Raw genomic sequence first — 19341 nt, 5'->3', positions numbered from 1 at the left:
TTTACTCATCTATGAAAATCTCCCCTAGTGGGATTAGCGAGAGAGCTTAATTGCATCAGTCTAGTAACTGTTCACATTTTAGGGGCCAGATCCTGTTATAAATCAGCATAACTCATTGAAGCCAAAAAAGTAATGCTGATTTAAGCTACCTGAAGTTTTGGCCCTCTCTCTCCAGTCTGAGAATGTAATAACTAGCCTCAGCGTCAGCGGTCCAATAAAATGTAATTGCTACTGTATAGAAATGGGAGGTGATTTCATTGCTCAGGGTCACTTGGTTAGTCATTGTTTCTATTAACATTCTACAGTTTTTAACTCCACACAGTTTGATTTAAGTAGAAAAATCACAGAACACGTGTGGAGAAAAAATCATTCAACATTTCATACTCTATTTTAAGGGTTGGGCTCTGGAAGCCAGAAAATAAGAAAAGGTTGAAGGGAAGGTTATCATGGCCCTCTTTACCAGCTACGTATTTGTCTAGCCATTATAGTACACTTAATACTTTCTCCCAGGGCCCCATACAGCCAGCCAATGTGATAAGCCAGGAGGCAAATGTTTAATTCATGAAAACAGTATCAGCTAAGTAGGGTGTGTAAATGGATTAAACAGGGAGCTTGTCCTGTGTTGTTCATCTTGGGCATATTGCCCTTTTGAAAATACTGGCTTTAGGTTTGGGGGGGGGTGGCATTTTTTTAAGTAATGGGCTCAGGGACCTTCTGTTATTGAAGGCTGGAAAACTGAATTGTGTGCTACAGTATCAGGAGAAAGGTTTTATTATTCAACTGTAGCCCACTGTTGTTGTTCATTGCTAAAGAACCTCATAGATTACATAGCATATATTTGAAATAGGGAAATCTCTTTTCACCCAGTCGTGTCACTTTATTCTTTCTACACACTTACTTATATTGTCATAATAGCTGAACCGCTCACAATCATTAATGGATTTTATCCTCACAACACCCTAGCTAATGAAGTATTTTCCTGACATAGGGAGCTGCGGTACCAGCTATATTAAATAAATTGACCAATGTCACATAGTCTGTGATTGAGCCAGGAATTGAGTCCAATTCCCCTGGGTCCCAAGCCAATATCCTACATACTAATTAGATCATCCTTCCTCCCCAAGTCATGAGCTTATCCTGATAAATTCAAATATCCGCACCACTTGCAGCATGCACACAAGGTTCCAAATGATGTAGCCAATGCCAGCAGCCCATGACATTGCTTCTCTTAATCATGTTTTCTTTATCTCTGTGAGCTGTTGTGTGTGGGACGCATAGTTACAGTAGCTATTTTTTTCCTGTGTGGTTTCTCTCTCTCTCTTTCTCTTTTTTAATTCACATTCAGTGTCAACTAGAAACCAGTTGATCTAGAGTTAAAATCAAGAATCTGTTGTCTCTTGCCTCCTGATCTGGCAGACCACACACTGAAAGAAAAAATGATCTCTCCAACTTGCATTAAAAAAAAAAGAAGAAAAGTACTTGTGGTGAAATTAAAAGTGATGTCTTGCCAAACCATCTTTCTTTCTGCTTCCTTCCTGTTTTACTGGTGCCCAATGATTTATACACACTGTTATATGCATAATCAGGGCAGAATTACACTTTTGCAATTTGTTTTGAAACAATCTGCCTGATCGGTTCAGTTAAATCCATTATCTATTAAATGTGTATTATTGCAGCTCCCAGACAGTTGGGCTGTCTCTACACTGGCTCCTTCTTCGGAATAGCCATGCTAATTTAGAACTTTGGAATAGGGAAATGCGCAGGGAATTTAAATATCCCCCCGCGGGATTTAAATAAACATGGCCGCCGCTTTTTTTCCGGCTTGGGGAAAAGCCGGAAAAGAGCGTCCAGACTGGCGCGATCCTCTGGAATAAAGCCCTATTCCGGAGGATCTCTTATTCCTACTTCAAGTGGGAATAAGAGATCCTCCGGAAAAGAGCTTATTTTCCGGAGGATCACGTCCAGACTGCCGCTTTTCTCCGGCTTATCTACAAGCCGGAAAAAAGCGGCAGCCATGAAAATGCAAATCCCGCGGGGGATATTTAAATCCCCCGTGGATTTGCCTATTCCCAAGTGCTACATTAGCATCCCTATTACGGAATAGGGGCCAATGTAGATGTAGCCTTGGTGCTGAGGTCTTCAATATTCCCTGTCCCTATTTTTCTCTCCCTGCCTCTAAATACGTTTCCAAACTGGAGTGTCTAAGCTAGGGAACAAAATCCACAGTAAAGCGTGAAAATATAAAATAAGTTGCCTAACTTTAGGGACCAAAGTTTGAAAACTCTTGTTGAGGTTCTTTATGCATAAGCTCATAGTTCTCACTGATGCTAATGGAAGTTACTTACATGTAAGACCAAATGCTGAGGTCCTTATTGAAGCAAAACTTAGGTTTTGATTGAACAAAAATTAATCAGGACTTCAAGTGATATGAAGGAAATAATAATGTAAAGGTGGAGAGTGTTAAACATGTATACTGTACAAAATGTTCTGTGGTCTCAGGGTTCTGTTTAGGTCTGGATTGGTTTCATTACCTAGAAATGGGAAAACATTACCAGCAAATTCACATTGCTCCTATATTGCATCCACAACAATATGAGTTTTGCATAGAGATTGAAATATATGGAACACATAGGCTATGTCTACACTGGCGGCTTCTTGCGCAAGAACATCTTGCGCAAGGGTTCTTGTGCAAGAAGTCTTGCACAAGAAAATGTCCACACTGCCATGTGCGAGCTGTGCTTTTGCGCAAGAACGCCCATGGCAGTGTGGACGCTCTCTTGCGCAAGAAAGCTCTGATGGCCATTTTAGCCATAGGGCTTTCTTGCGCAAGAAATCCCTGCCGAGCATCCACACTGCCCTCTTGCGCAAGAGCTCCTGCACAAGAGGGCTTACACCTTATAAAAAAGAGCGTAGCTCATGCGCAAGGAGCCCTCTCTTACAATGCCGTACTGTAAATTTCCTGTGCAAGAGCGGGAGGGCAGTGTGAATGCTCTGCAGATTCTCGCACAAGAACAGCCGTACTTGCGCAAGAAGCTGCGAGTGTAGACATAGCCAAAGTGTGATAGTTTCATGGGGGAGACCAGCGTTCCTCAAATTGAGGGTCCTGGTTGCAGGGGGATCACAAGGTTATTTTAGGAGAGTCACAGTATTGCTACCCTTACTTCTGGCTGCCTTCAGAAGTGAGCAACTAGAGAGCAGTGGTTGTAATGCTGGCTGGGTGCCCAGCTCTGAAGGCAGTGCCCTGCCAGCAGCAGTACAGAAGTAAGGGTGGCATTACCATCTCCATGTCTCCCTTTCTTCTGGATTGCTGCTTTCAGCACTGGGCACCCAGTGAGTGGCACCTGCTGATGAAGATCCCAGCTTTGCAAGCAGCAATGCAGAAATAAGAGTGGGAATACTGTACCATACCATACTGTACCATGCTTACTTTTTTGCTGCTGCTGGCTGTAACTCTGCCTTCAGAGCCAGACTCCCAGCCAGCAGCTACTGCTCTCTATCTGCGCAGCTCTAAAAGCCGCACTGCCGCCAACAGTGGCTGTGCAGAAGTAAGGATGGGTACGTCTACACTACAGCGCTAGTTCGAACTAACTTAGTTCGAATTAGTTAATTCGAACTAAGCTAATTCGAACTAACGCGTCTAGAACTAAAAACTAGTTCGAATTAGCGTTTTGCTAATTTGAACTAGCAAGTCCACATTGAGTGGACTCTGACCAGGGCTTAAGGATGGCCGGAAGCAGTGCCGGCAGGGCATCAGAGGAGGACTTAGAGCGTGGAGATGCTGTCTCAGGCTAGCCGAGGGCTGCGCTTAAAGGGTCCCGACCCCCACCCCAGACAGACAGTTCTAAGGGGTGTCCCGCTTGCAAAGAAGTTCTGGCGTGGAGTGCCCGGAGTACCCACACTGGGCACATCACACCACTCGGCCATCAGCCCGGCTGCACTTGCCGCAGGCTGCCATCTGGGGAGAGCGGGTAATTGGGGGGCTGCAGGAGAGCTTCCACCCCCAGAAGCCCGCAGAGCCAGCCCAGTCCTCCCCATCGGGGGCTCGTATCCCATTCCTCCCTCACCTCCTTCCACTTACCCTTCCCTAGCCCCCCTTCTTATTGATGTACAAAATAAAGATAACGTTTCTTCCAACATTGACTCTGTCTTTATTGAAAAAAACTGGGAGAGACTGGGAAAAGGAGGTGGGAGAGGGGAAGAGAAAGGCTGGGAGAAGGGAGGGCAACTAACATGATCAGGGGTTGGGAACAGGTCCCAGATGAAGAAAGGCTACAGAGACTGGGACTGTTCAGCTTAGAAAAGAGGAGATGGAGGGGGGACAGGATAGAGGTCTCTAAAAGCAGAGGTTGGGTGGAGAGGGTGCATTCAGAAAAGTTCTTCCTGAGTTCCCATAAAGAAGGACTAGAGGACACCAAAGGAAAGGAATGGGTAGCAGGCTTGAAACTAGTAAGAGAAAGTTGTTCTTCTTCACAAAGCAAATAGTTAACCTGCGGAACTCCTTGCTGCAGGAGGCTGTGAAGGCTACAACTAGAACAGAGTTGAAAGGGAAGTGAGATCAAGTCATGGAGGTTGGGTCCATGGAGTGGTCTTAGCCAGGGGGTAGGAGTGGTGTCCCTGCCCAAAGTTTGTGGAAGGCTGGAGAGGGATGGCACGAGACAAATGGCTTGGTCACTGTCTTCGGTCCATCCCCTCCAGGGTCCCTAGGGATGGCCGCTGTCGGCAGACAGGCTACTGGGCTAGATGGACCTTTGGTCTGACCCAGGACGGCCATTGTAAGCTCAGGGCTCAGGGTCGGGGGTCTCAGTGGACCCCCTTGATTTTCATGCACACCTGCTCCTGGGTGGCCAGGCTGGCAGCTCTCCTGCCCTAGCTGACCACTTTCCTGTGCCTAGTGCGGAGATCGTGGACGAGGTCCACGATGTCCACACTAGCCCAGGAAGGTGCCCGCCTCTTGCGGTCCAGGGCAAGCTCCCGGGAGCCGCCAGCCTGGTCCCGGCAAGAGGGGGTGGGCTGGGGGGCATCGGGTGGGTGGCTCTGTGCCGTGCCAGGTGCAGGGTCTGCTAGCTGGGTGCTGGCAGGCTTGCACCTGGCACGGGCACCGTAGCCAGCCCGTGCCCCTTTAAGGGGTCCGGGGCCGGGAGGGGGGCATAGAGTTTCCCTGGTGTTGGCCAGAGTGGCCACCAGGGAAACCTGGGGAGGGCTAGCCTCCCACTAGTTCGAACTAAAGGGCTACACAGCCCTTAATTCGAACTAGCTAGTTCGAACTAGGCGTTATTCCTCGTAAAACGAGGTTTACCTAGTTCGAACTAAGCGCTCCACTAGTTCGATTCAAATTCGAACTAGCGGAGCGCTAGTGTAGCACCTATTAAAGTTAGTTCGAACTAACATCCGTTAGTTCGAACTAACTTTGTAGTGTAGACATACCCGATAGGAGTGCCACAACCTCCCTCCATACAATAACCTTGCAACCCTCACACAACTCCTGTTGTGGGTCAGAATCCCTAGAGTTATAACACCATTAAATTTCAGATTGAAATATCTGAAGTTATGAAGTTTACCATTTAAAAAAGCCTATGGCTGTGAAATTGATCAGAATGGACCATGAATTTGGTAGGGCCTTAATGGTGTGACATGAAAGCTTTATCAATACTCCCCTGGGAAAGCCACCAGATTTGTAATTGTGACATTGTCTGCAGATGTCTCAAATGGTAGAGAAAAATAACTATTTTATAAAAACATTAGACATTTTAGAGACTTGTATAGGGGCTATTTCTTGTAGTCTGCTGCATGTAAAGCCAGATGCCTTAAACACTGATGACTACAGTTTTGCTTTGGTCATAATTGATTTGGTCACTTTTGCCATAAGGCTGGTGAGTTTCTTCAGTTGCATAACAAATCTTAGATGATGGAACTTAGTGATTTCTAGGATCGCTATTGCAAATTCTCATTTTTTGCGGCTTAATGTTTTTCCTAACTAAGCCTATTAAGAGGTAAATGTGGTAAAAGATTCTCTTCATGAGCACCAAGTCTACTGTACTGTAGCTGATAGACTGAAGAATTTTAAAACCAGGATCAATTTTCCTTTGCCAGATACCAAAAGACCAAAACTGTATGTTTATAAGTGAACACTTGCCCCAAAAGCCTAATGCTGTGTACAGTGGGGGGAAATGGACACATGTATTGATCTGAAATTCTAATGATTCCTTCTACACACTGCTGTTTTATATAGGTGTTTGATGGCCAAGACAGTGATGCCCCGCTTCTTGAAAAATTGTGTGGTGCCCAGCTCCCCAGGCCCATCACATCCACCCAGAATATTATGTTCATCCGATTACGGTCCGACAACAGCAACCTGCACGGGGGTTTCAGTGCTCGCTTTACAGAAGGTATGTTCCTCAGTGACATAAGCGCTCTTTCTGCTGATCATAAATTACTTCTCTACTAGGTGAAACAAAATACAGGTCTATGTAGCACTTTAAAGACTAACAAGATGGTTTATTAGATGATGAGCTTTCGTGGGCCAGACCCACTTCCTCAGATCAAATAATGGTGCAGTCTTTTAGCACAACTTATATCCAGTGTTGCTGCCTCTAGATATGCCATGTGGCTTTAAAGGGGCTTTAATTTTATTTTGAGAATGGTTCAAGCCAAAATATTTTGACTTAGAGTGAGATCTGCACAGCCGTTCTCCTATCTTTATACCAGGTACAAGATGGAGCAGCATAAAGGAACCATGAAAGTCCTGGTTGTGTATGGGGGAAGAATTCCCCTTACATGGTCATTGGAGAGACCACTCACTGTAAGTTTGGTTTCCAAGGATCCCATTGCAAGCCTTGGTGTACAGTGAGTATCCAGGGTAGGGCTTCACTACAGCTCTTTGGACAGTGCAAGGAGGCTGCCATAATTTAAAAAGGTCCCCAGAACTGTATAAATTATAGAGAGGGGGCCGCTCCAGCTCCCAAAGCAGCATGTGCAATGGTGTTTTAAAGTCCCGTGAGCTGCAAGTTCTCTGATGTTACCTTTTAAAGTAGCGCAGGACCTCACCCTTTGTTTGTTCAGCATATTAATAACATTTCTCTTTTTTATCACTAAGAAAAAATCTTTATAAACTTTTACAATCTATACTTCTCCTTTAGAAATTAGAAGAGGAAAAGACCTATTTTCTAGAGGAGACTGTTTATGCAGTGCAGAGAAAAGATAATATTGTTAAAAATAAGACCCATCCTATCAAATGTGTTTATTTAGATAAGATTTATTATACAGTTCATTCTAGTAATAATGTACAGCTTGTAATTGATGTTCCTTTTTTGCACAACATAATTATTTATTAGCAGAACATAATTATTTATTAGCACATTACTTTTTTCTTCACTTGACAACTCTTCAGTATCATCTAAATTTTCTCCAATATTCCCAGGACTTTGTATTGTTAAGCAATATTGCTGAGCAACTATTTGGCAAATAACATTGCACTTCCTACTGTTTGTGAACATATAATAAAATGCCATATTGAGATGCATATACTTTTTGGTTTTAAAAGGAGCAAACTTGTTTGGTGGTAGCATGTAGACTAGACATATAAACACTAATATTTCCACTGAGTGAATTTTTAGTTATCTGAGAAATATTTGAGATTAGGCCTTGAAACACCCCAGGAGAAAACCTTAATGCATTGAAGTCAGTGGGAATTTTGCTAGTGCCTTCAATGGAATGTTTTCACCTTCAAAACAAATAACTCTCCTTTACTAAACAGAGCTCTGAAAGGGAGCCAAACTAAGCAGCTGTTCTCAGTGCTCCTAGAAACTCCCCGGAAAATATCCATTCTGGCATGGTACTGCATGTAGACATCAACAGCAGCAACAAGGGATGGAACTTATCAGACCTAGTCCTGGCTCTGCCCCAAACCCACAGATCGGTGATTCTGCAGGCTCTCAGCAACAAGGTCCGGAAAGGCATTTTAAGGCAGAGCAAAAAGAACTCAGTCCATATGTTTATGCACATCCACAAGTTTCACTCCTACAGCACAGGCCCAGTTGATCCAGCCATGCAAGAGGATCCAGACAAGAGGAGCTACCAGTGCAAGGGGATTCTTGTGTAGCCTGAGCTGTTAGAATAGATCCTATACCAGCAATGGGAAACTTAGGCTACTGAGTGGGCCCTGTGAGTGGCCCTCCTTCATCTCAATAGGCTTCAAGATTGTCATAACCAAGACAGTCTCCTGGGAGAGGGCGGTTTTGCTAACTGTGCTTCTGTACCTAGAATTTGTGGGTAGTGCTGATTGAACTGTAGCAGCACTTTGGATGCAGAGGCAGCGCGCACAGTCAGTGTTCTGTGCAATCAGCATGCTCCTCACTTCACATAGCTCTCTTCACATGCCTGTCACTTTAATAATACTGGAAGGAGGAAAAACGACCTGGGTGGAAACCAGTGAAATCTGACAACCCTGAATGTGGGCAACAGTACACAAAATGTCTCATGAGACACATGTAGAACCCTGACAATGCATGACTCCCAGGCTAGCCTTGGGGGGTAGGGGGGAGGTATGATCCAAGTTATTTGTCAAACACTTCAGAGATTTAAATTTTCAGTCCCTGGAAGCGTTACCAAAACCATGTTAAGTTCCAATGCACCCATTTTATCACTCCCTAGCCCGCTAAAGTTGTCAAAATGTGTATTATATATGTGCTTTGTGTGTGTTTTATTTCAAAGCATGTGGAAGCCTCATAGAGACAGATTCAGTTGGTACAGCAATTTCCTCTCCTCTGTATCCTGCCAAGTACCCAGACAATCAGAACTGCAGCTGGATTATTCGGGCCCAGGAGCCATGTGAGTAAAAACATCTCTGTGGGAAACTTGCTGGATGACTAATATCCTCATCTCTGCTTTGGTAACAATGCAGAATTCCTCCCTTTCTTCTGTAGGAAATCCTGCCTCCTGGTAGGTTGGAGAGAATGAGGATCTCTTAATCTGTCAGAAACCAAAGATTTGCTGTAAAAAGATTTAGGGTTTATGAAAAACAGAACAAAAACTATGTACAGCATAGTTATCTTGGCAGATTGATGAGACTCAAGAGCTGAATTGTAGGCTGTGGAACTGCATATGATGGGCAGCCAGAGCTGTTAATGAGATAATCTGTGGACTCACATGAGAAGCCCTGGTATTTGGCCACTGTCTTTTTGGCATGGAGAGGGAGGGAGCTATTTTAATAAGAAGCTTAAAGTAAAGTAGAAATGGGAGAACAAAAATCAGAAATAAGAGAACATAAATCATATATATATAGGCATGCTCTCAGATTTCCCCAATTGTAGACATAGGTTTACAATGGTTGTGATAAAAAAACGTTTTCCAGCGGTCACCAGATATTATCTGTTAGGAGGAGCCATTTCCCAACATGGAGAACAAGGAAGTATTATGGTATCCCAGATAACACTGTGCAGTACTTACAAGTAAATGTCTATTTTTCATGGCAGCCAGTATACTTTTGGTACTCACCTGATATTATCACACTCCACAGAATATTTCTGTCCAAACAGGGAGGGGGGAAACTGTAGGCCTGATTCTTCTCCCACATATATTGGTGCACATCAGGAGTAACTCTTCTGAGCCAATAAACTACACTAGTACATTACTAGTACAAATGAGAACCAGAGAATTTCTCCAGGTAGCTTGGAAATCCTTCCCTATAGTACAGATATATCTAGCATCATTATGCAGTTCACATAGGGTCACAGTCATGTCAACAGTTCATGGACATATAAAATGGATTTAGCCATTGGCAAGAAACAGCAGGATTCTTTTGTTGTATTTTAACAGAGATGGTCAACAAGTCCCCTTACTTTCCCCACACCCTGTGATTCACTTTTAATTTTATACCCTGAGGACCAGCATTTATATCGGTAATTGACTGATTCCACTGGCATCCAAAATAAGAGAACAGAACAGCAGCAACTGTCCCACTTTGTGCCAGTCAATCGTACCCTGATGAATGCAACATCTCTGTCTGGGATTTCACTTCCCTATCACTCACTGCTCATGGCCTAGTTAGAAAAAATAATATCTGTGCCCAATTCATGATGTGAGAGTGGAACCATTGTAATTAATTGAGTTGCCCCCAACTTGTACTAGGACTTCAAATTTGGTTCATGATGCTTCCACATATATCGTCCCATTACTGAAATCATTACGGAAATCTCTCTGATCTGTTCAAGGCATGAGGCCACTTCTAGATTTGGAACAACTGTTATCAAGTACTGGTTGTGAGGTGAGCTTTTATTCTCATCTTCCTCAGCCATTAGGGAAGAAAGTGGCCATAATGAACAAACAAAAAGCAGTATGACAGTCAAAAATCCTGAGGGCCAAATCCTCCTTTTCATCATGTAGCCTAGAGCATCACAGTATGGAAAATCCAATTTCACATGAGCCTAGCAGAAGATGCTAATGACTAGTCAGATTGACACATATGGAATGTTTGAAAAGTGATGCGAAATCCAACTAATTGTGAGCCTGGAGCAGGACAAAGTCTGTCTGAATTTCATAGCACTAGATCACAAGGGACAGGACTTCCTGGATTATAAGAGCAGAAATAAGACATTTAAAAATATTTATCTGCAAAACTGTCTATTGGGTCTCATTCAACATATAATTATAAAGTTGTTAGGTTATTAAAAATGTGTTTGTAAGTATTAAATCTTCAGTAGTTAAATCGGAAGCAGATTGTACTAGAGATTACTGCCCGATATAGTGTCATGAAATCCTGAAAGCTTTAGCAGTGTTTTTACAATAAGCGTAAGTACTTCTGGTATATTCACTCTGTAACAATAAACAAGCTGACTCTGATCTTATACTTCATGATACCTCTGAGGATAGGACAAGAAGCAATAAGTTTAAATTGCAGAAAAGGAGGTTTAGGTTGGACATTAGGAAAAACTTCCTAACTGTCAGGGGGGTTAAACACTGGAATAAATTGCTAGGAGGGTTGTGGAAGATATTTAAGAGCAGGTTAGACTGGCATCACTGAAGATATTTAAGAGCAGGTTAGACCGGCATCTGTTAGGGATGGTTTAGATGGTGCTTGGTCCTGCCATGAGGGAAGGCGACTGGACCTGATGATCTCTTGAGGTCCCTTCTGGTTCTGGTATTCTATGATTCTATGATCGATAAACAAACCCCAATTCAGTACACTGATTGACTTAGGAAGAGAAAACTGACATTTCAGCTTTTGCTATCCATTCTCTCCAATGAAAATAAAACATACAATACACTCTGTACACCTACATAATTACTTATATGTGAAATGTAAAACCTTCCTTTTTTATTCTTCTTCTCTATTAACAGTCAGCCACATTACACTGTCATTCACTGACTTTGATATTGAAAGCAACAGGCAAAACTGTACCACGGATTTTGTCGAGATTTTGGAAGGGGATAACTATGAGGCTCCTCTTCAAGGTACTATAGCCCTTTTTTCTTGGCCCTCTGCATTGTTTTAAAACAATTATTTATGTTCATATTCAAAGCAGTAATGAGCAGCGTGAGATGTAAGTTTGAATAATATTTATATAGTTCATTATTAGATAAGTTAATTATTAATTGTTAATGTTTATTATGGTAGGATCCAGTTAAATTGGGGCACCATTGTTCCATGAGCTGTCTAAACACAATAGCCAACTCCTGTACCAAAGAGCTTAAATTTTTTTCTCTACCAAAGCACAGAGGGAGCCATACAAGAATTTATCCAGTACAATGATACAAATGATCTTCTCCAAGATGAGTTCTTCTCCATAAGGTGGCTCCCTCTAGCAGCTCTGGCAGGAGCGATCTCTAACAGCATCGCCCCTTTGAAGCTGCTGGATGCCAACTCCTCAGTGTGGACAGAACGCACTCCATGAGCACCAGTCTCTAGAGGAGTATCCTGGGGCCTATTTCACTGGGAGGGAGAGAGAACAAACATTTCTCCCTCCCCCAGTGAAGTGGTATGGGGAGATATCTGTGAGATAATACCAGGAAGAGATTCCCCTCAAGTAAGGTTTCATTGTGCAAGGCCTGGTCTAGCCCTTTGCTCTCTGTTACATTAGTGGGCATCTGGAGTAACTACCTTGGCAGCCAAGAAAATGCCTTAGATTTATAATAGAGTGATTGAGAACAGGTCTGTCCCTTTCGGCCAGATTCTTCTCCCATGTACGCTAGTTTGATCTTGACTGCAGTAGGATCACTCCTGATCCACAGAGATGTTATTAAGGGCAGGCTATAATTCTTGATCTCTTATCCCTTAACCTTCATATTGCTCCTTCTCTCAGGCTAGGCCATAGGGTTGCCAGGTTTCTACTCATACAAAACTGAGCACCCTAGCCCTTCCCTTTCCCTGAGCAGCAAGGGTCTCCAGGCTGAGGGGTGGAGTGATTCAGAGTGTGGGAGGGGGCTGTGGGTTGAGGCAGAGGGTTAGGGTGTTGGGGGGTGAGGACTCTGGTGGGGGTCTTGGCTCTGGGATGGAACCAGTGACTAGGGGGTTCAGAGTGTGTGAGGGGGTTTTGGGTTGGAGGAAGGGGCTGGGGTGCAGAGGTGAGGGCTCTGGCTGCCAGTGCATGTTATGGGGTGGGGCCAGGAATGATGGATTTGGTGCATTGCAGGGCTCAGGGCTGGGGCAAAGAGTTGGAGGCACAAGTTCACCTGGGGTGGCTCTCAGTAAATGGCACTGCTGCTCCCATGGCCCACAATTTCCAGACAATGGGAATGCAAAGCTGGTGCTAGGGGTGGGGACAGTGCACAGAGCCATTTCTCCCACCCCCTCGCTTAGGAGTTGAGCCTGTCCTGACCTCTTCTGGGGCATAACATGGAGCCAGGACTGGTAGGGTGTGTCTAGACTACATGCCTCCTTCGACGGAGGCATGTAGATTAGCCAGATCGGAAGAGGGAAATGAAGCCGCGATTAAAATAATCGCGGCTTCATTTAAATTTAAATGGCTGCCCCGATCTGCCGATCAGCTGTTTGTTGGCAGATCGGGGTAGTCTGGACGCGACGCGCCGACAAAGAAGCCTTTCTTCATCGGCACAGGTAAGCCTCATGAAACCAGGTTTACCTGTGCCGATGAAGAAAGGCTTCTTTGTCGGCGCGTCGCGTCCAGACTGCCCCGATCTGCCGACAAACAGCTGATCGGCAGATCGGGGCAGCTATTTAAATTTAAATGAAGCCGCGATTATTTTAATCGCGGCTTCATTTCCCTCTTCCGATCTGGCTAATCTACATGCCTCCGTCGAAGGAGGCATGTAGTCTAGACACACCCGTAGGGACTAGCCTGCCTTAGCCCCATAGCATGCTGACTAGACTTTTAGCAGACTAATTGGCTGTGCTGACTGGAGCTGCTAAGTTAGCTTTCAACCAGGCATTCTAGTTGAAAAATGGATGCCTGACAATCCTACCAAGCCTTCATGGGTGCTGTCAGCCCCTGGCTGTCTGAGGCCTTCCTGATCGAAAACAGTTCACGTGCCCAGCCACAAATCTTTTCCATCATTGCCATAGTGTTACATAATTGGGGAGCTTTCAGCCTATACCAAGGATTATAAACCTCAAATAAAAGATTGTTTTAATAGCAGCTGATAAAAGTGTTAGCATCCTAGTGTTATTTTTGCCTTAGATAACTAGGCCAGTGTTTATACTCCCTGTATAACGTTGCACTTCCCTTGTGTTGCTGTTGATTTTTAGGCCGTTACTGTGGCACTGTTATGCCACAACCTGTCTCATCTTTCAGCAGTGCCTTTGTTGTGAATTTTGTATCCAATAATGCTGGAACTGCCAGAGGCTTCCATGCTACCTGTGCTGCATCATTGTCATGTAAGTTGATTTGCAAACTCCCACACTGAAGCTGGTAGAAAAGCAATTGGTAAATGAAACAATAGATTTTTATGGAAGTCCTCCCCATTTTCCCTTTCTAGTCTTCTTTAGTTGCCTGACAATACCACACTCAAAATCCTACTTTGCCTTGACCTCTTTTTTGGCCAAGGCAGGGGCTACATATCTATCTGCAAAGCCTGCCCAGTGTTAGCCACAAAGTGACTTTTCCATCTACAGATGGAGAAAGCTGCAGCATCTGTGTGCATCCACCTCCTGCCATCCCAAAGAAAGAAGGATCAAACCTTGGACCAAACTAAAACTTCCCAGCATTTTCACTGCCTCTGCTAGCTGAGCCCTTTCTTTTTATCTTTAAGTCATTAGTAGCCAGCTTTGTGCCTGGCTCAATTTGGCGTGTTTAAGTATTTGATTTCTGAAACTGGGATTTCTTCCAGCAATCTTAAATAATCTCTGTCCACTGATGCCAAGAGGTTAATAAACAGGGAGAAAGGGATATCCAGTGTTTCATTTTTCCCCCTCTGAGTTGGTGAATTAGCCCATTTCTGCCTGAGGTATTTTTCTGTGTAGTCTTCAGTCTCTCTCTCTCTCTCTCTCTCTCTCTCTCTTTTCAGCCTGTGGCGGTACCTTCCACATGGACAGGGGATCCTTCAACAGCCCCAGATATCCTGAATCTTATCCTTTGAACACTGAATGTATCTGGAACATTGTCAGCTCCCCTGGCAACCGACTTCAGCTGTCTTTCATGTAAATCTGGGGTTATTGTTCAGCCTTTTAATGGAGTTACAGGAAGGAAACACTGTGTTTAGTAGGAAATGTAATTACTAGCATGCAAAACTGTAGCAGAGTGTCCAAAATAAGAGAACAGAGCAGTGGCCATGGGAAGCTCACATCAGTTTTCTCCCTTATTAGTCATCATTGATATTAGATAGTGCACTGTCAAAAAGTATCATGGGGTGCTAAAAGGATCCGCACTCAGCAGGTCACAAGTAAGAGGAAATTCAGCATCACTGCATCTTTTGTTTTATGGACCCTTTTGCCAACAGAAACCTTTTCCGTTCTTTTTTGATTATTGGCAGATATCTCATACTGCTGTACATGTGCGTAGTATAATAAATCATATTCTTTGTAGGTTGCAATTGGTTTCAAATTGAATTAAAGGCTCCAGATTTACTTCTGCAGAGAAGTCAAATCATGAAGGTGGAGATAAAGCAAGAACAAAGTGGATCTTGCTGGAAGCGTACTTCCCTCCTGTCAAAGTACTTTCCTTAGAAGATATGAGACCAGAAATGTACCGGAAAACAATTTAGATTAATTTAGCAAGTCTCAGAGGGATAGCCATGTTAGTCTGTAACTTTAAAAACAATGAGTAGTCCTGTGGCACCTCTGGCTATGTCTGCACAGCAACATTATTTCAAAATAACTAGTGTTATATTGAAATAACATAATCTGCATCTACACCCCTGGCAGTTATTTTGACATAATGTCGAAATACTGTCAAGCTGGAGGACTTCTTACTCTGACTCCTGTAACCCTCATTTTATGAGGAGTAAGGGAAGTCAGAAGAAGAGTGCTCTATTTCAAAATAAGTGCTGTGTAGAGAGAAAAACTCAAAATAAGCTATTTCAAAAAAAGCCACACAATGGACGTAGCTCAATTTTCGTAGCTTGTTTGGAGTTAAACCCTGCTGTGTAAACGTGCCCTTAAGAGACTAACAAAAATATTTATATCATCTATGCTATTCTTTGCCCATTATATTGATTTCTAAATTGTCTGTTTCCCAGCATTAAACATTGTTTGGGGCCAAGAAACAGAACACTGACCCTTGACAGAGCAGTCACATGAAAAAGAAAAGCAACAGTAGGCAGGGCTCTCTGGGTTTGAACATGTTCTACTAACACCATACAGGAGCAATTCATGACTTTACATACAAGCTGTGTCTAGACTGGCCAGTTTTTCTGGAAAATCAGCCATTTTTCTGGAAAAACTTGCCAGCTGTCTACACTGGCCGCTTGAATTTCCGCAAAAGCACTGACTTCCTACTGTAAGAAATCAGTGCTTCTTGCGGAAATACTATGCTGCTCCTGTTCGGGCAAAAGTCCCTTTTGTGCAAAACTTTTGCACTAACGGGCCAGTGTAGACAGCTGAGATTTGTTTTGCGCAAAAAAGCCCCGAACGCAAAAATGGCGATCGGGGCTTTTTTGGACAAAAGCGCATCTAGGTTGGCCACAGACTCTTTTCCACAAAAAGTGCTTTTGCGGAAAAGCGTTCGTGCCAATCTAGACGCTCTTTTCCGAAAATGCTTTTAATGGAAAACTTTTCCGTTAAAAGCATTTGCGGAAAATCATGCCAGTCTAGACGTAGCCACAATGTTTCTACACACATTTCACCATGATATTATTGATCAGCAAGGGTATGTCTACACTACCACCCAAGTTTGAACTAGGGTGGTAATGTAGGCAACCGGAGTTGCAAATGAAGCCCGGGATTTGAATTTCCCGGGCTTCCTTTGCATCTTGCCGGGCATCGCCATTTTTAAATGTCCACTAGTGCGGACTCCGTGCCACGCAGCTACACGCGGCACGGACTAGGTAGTTCGGACTAGGCTTCCTATTCCGAACTACCATTACTCCTCGACATACCCCAAGTTACTAATTTTCAAATTATACCTCACAAGGCACATTTAGTACAAAGATTATTACAGTAGTGCATAGGGTGTGAATACTGGGGTGCTTTTGGTCACAGCCTCTCAAGCCCTCGTAATCTGCAATGGATCTTCTGCTTATGAGTCCTCCTCTACATTCAGAGCTCAGCAAATGCTTGGCCACTCAATTCTAATTCTTACATCCTCCAGTCCAGAGGGTTTCAACCTTTTTTCATTGGTGGATCCCTCAAAAATTTCAAATGGACCCCTTAGACATTGTCTGCCAATTCCCAGGGAGCCACGGAACACAGGCTAAAAACCACTGCTCCAGAGGATCCCTATCACTCACGTACACTGCCCAGCGGGACATATACAATAGGAAAGCCTTTGAGTTCAACTGACCTCATGCTCAGCAGGCAAAAGACAGAAAGTAATAAAAGTATTCAAAGTTAAATGGATTGCAGAAAACAGAGAATAGGGAGAGGCTTTGAATTATTTGAAGCCATAAAGGTAGGAAATGCGAAGAAGGTAAGGAGAAGAGGGGTTAAGATTTCATAATATAGGATAACTTCAGGTATGTATTTGGCCTCAAATTGCTTCATCATCAGAGAGTGCATTGGAAATTTGCAGGTAGATGATGATGGACACAAATTGATACACAGTGGGGTAAATATAGAGCTGAATCTCATCTGTCGCAATATAGGCAGTCCCCAAGTTACGCCGATCTGACTTATGTCGGATCCGTACTTACGAACGGGGCTTTTCTCGCCCCTGAGGATGCGGGCGGCGGGACCGCCCAGATGCGCCGAGGTCCCGCCGCCCGCGTCCTCCGGGGCGAGAAAAGCTGCTCTGCATCTCCCTGGTCTGCTGGGGGGGGGGGCCACAGCAGACCAGGGAGACGCGGGGGGGGGGGCCCACAGCAGACCAGGGAGATGCGGAGCAAAGCCACAGAGGACGCAGGCGGCGGGACTGCCCAGACACCCCGCTGTCTTGCCGCCTGGGTCCTCCACGGCTTTGCTCCGTGTCTCCCTGGTCTGCTCCCCCCCCCCCCCCCAGCAGATCAGGGAGACGCAGAGCAGCTTTTCTCGCCCCGGAGGACCTGGGCAACGAGACCGCGGCGCGTCTGGGCAGTCCCGCCGCCTGGGTCCTCCATGGTCTGCTGGCCCCCTCCTCCCCCCAGCAGACCAAGGAGACGCGGAGCAAAGCCGCGGAGGACCTGGGTGGCGGCACTGCGGCGCGTCTCGGTCCCGCCGCCCGCATCTCCATGGTCTGCTGGGGGGGGGATGCAGATAGTGTGCCCCCCCCCAGTAGACCAGGCTTTTCTAGCAGATGCCTGTGGTAGAGCAGCTGGGGCGCTGCCAGTTGGTCCCGCAGCGCCGCTCCTCGGCGCTACTGGATCAACCCGGCAGCACCCCAGCTGCTCTGCCCCAGGAGTCCTGATTTAGCCGCTGCTGGTCAGTTTCAGTAGCGGCTGACTTGGGGACACCTGAGGCAGAGCAGCTGGGGTGCTGCTGGGTTGGTCCAGTAGCGCCGCTCCTGGGGAAGACTACAGGCAGTCCCCGGGTTACGTACAGGACTGTAGGTTTGTACTTAAGTCGAATTTGTACTTAAGTCGGAACTGGCGTCCAGATTCAGCCACTGCTGAAACTGACCAGCGGCTGACTATAGGAAGCCCGAGGCAGAGTTTCTCTGCCCCGGGCTTCCTGGAATCAGCCGCTGATCAGTTTCAGCAGCAGCTGACTTGGGGACACCTTGGGTAGAGCACCTGGGGTGCTGCCCAGTTGGTACCCGCAGCGCTGAGGTGCGGCGCTGCGGAGATCTACCCGGAAGCGCCCCAGCTGCTCTGTCCCAGGCGTCCAGATTCAGCTGCTGTTGAAACTGATCAGCAGCTGATTCCAGGAAGCCCGGGGCAGAGAAACTCTGCCTCGGGCTTCCTGTAGTCAACCGCTGGTCAGTTTCAGCAGCGGCTGAATCTGGATGCCAGTTCCAACTTAAGTACAAATTCGACTTAAGTACAAACCTACAGTCCTATACATAACCTGGGGACTGCCTGTAGTCTTCCCCATCCAATATGAGTTTAAATATATCCTCAACACTATGCCAAAAATCTATCATCTACAGCATGGGTATGTTAAATACTTTGCACTTCTTTTGAGAACAAAAAAAACCAATAAAACCCTCTTAAAGAGAGGAAACCAGAGAAATGCAAACTAACAATATATGGAGTAAGGAATTTTTTCCAATGTGTATAGTTTTGCAAAATTGGCTAAATGTATTGTAGTTGATGGAAGGGTTTTGTTGTTTGGCCAACTGGTTTTGGTTTGGTTTGGTTTTGGGGTTTTTGCTTCTTTTTTAGTCTTAATACTATCCATTGTCGGAGGGACGGATGTAAGATTATAGTCAGATGCATGGTTTGGTCTAGTATGGCAAATTCTGTACTGTGTGTCTATAATATATGTAAATCAATCTTACTGTTTTGCCTTCTACAACTGAAACAGAATGTTCCAGCTGGAAGACAGTGAAGGCTGCACCAAGGATTATCTCGAGATTCGCAAAGGGAATGACACAGGCGAGCTGGTGGGCCGATACTGTGGAAACAATTTGATTTTGAATTATACATCCATCATTGGGCACATCTTGTGGGTCAAATTTGTTTCTGATGACTCCGGCAGTGCTGTTGGCTTTAGGGCCACTTTTGCCCACTGTAAGTAAATATTATTCAATTGAAAATTAAATGACCACTTTCCAGAGTAGTTCCAATAATAAGGGGGAAAGGCATGCTTAAAATTAAAGGTTGATATCATGGCAAAATTCTGATTGACTTCAATAAGGCCAGAATTTCACCCAAAATATT

General features: G+C 44.8%; 1 protein-coding gene across 2 annotated transcripts in view; it reads left to right on the top strand.

Moving 5' to 3' along the window:
- Positions 1-19341, top strand: part of CUBN (cubilin) — a 238472-nt gene that overhangs the window by 130552 nt on the left and 88579 nt on the right. For both annotated transcript variants that reach the window (XM_006119493.5, XM_075922454.2), the window contains 6 exons: positions 6230-6386; positions 8710-8826; positions 11335-11448; positions 13700-13828; positions 14458-14590; positions 18986-19191. In XM_006119493.5, coding sequence (XP_006119555.3) covers positions 6230-6386; positions 8710-8826; positions 11335-11448; positions 13700-13828; positions 14458-14590; positions 18986-19191 — 856 coding nt within the window. The remainder of the gene's footprint in view (positions 1-6229; positions 6387-8709; positions 8827-11334; positions 11449-13699; positions 13829-14457; positions 14591-18985; positions 19192-19341) is intronic.

Source organism: Pelodiscus sinensis, chromosome 2, assembly GCF_052426305.1.
Source record: "Pelodiscus sinensis isolate ZL-2025 chromosome 2, ASM5242630v1, whole genome shotgun sequence".
In the NCBI taxonomy this organism is placed as follows: domain Eukaryota; kingdom Metazoa; phylum Chordata; order Testudines; family Trionychidae; genus Pelodiscus; species Pelodiscus sinensis.
Note: the sequence above shows the minus strand (reverse complement) of the source record. Positions and strands in the feature narration are given on the sequence as shown.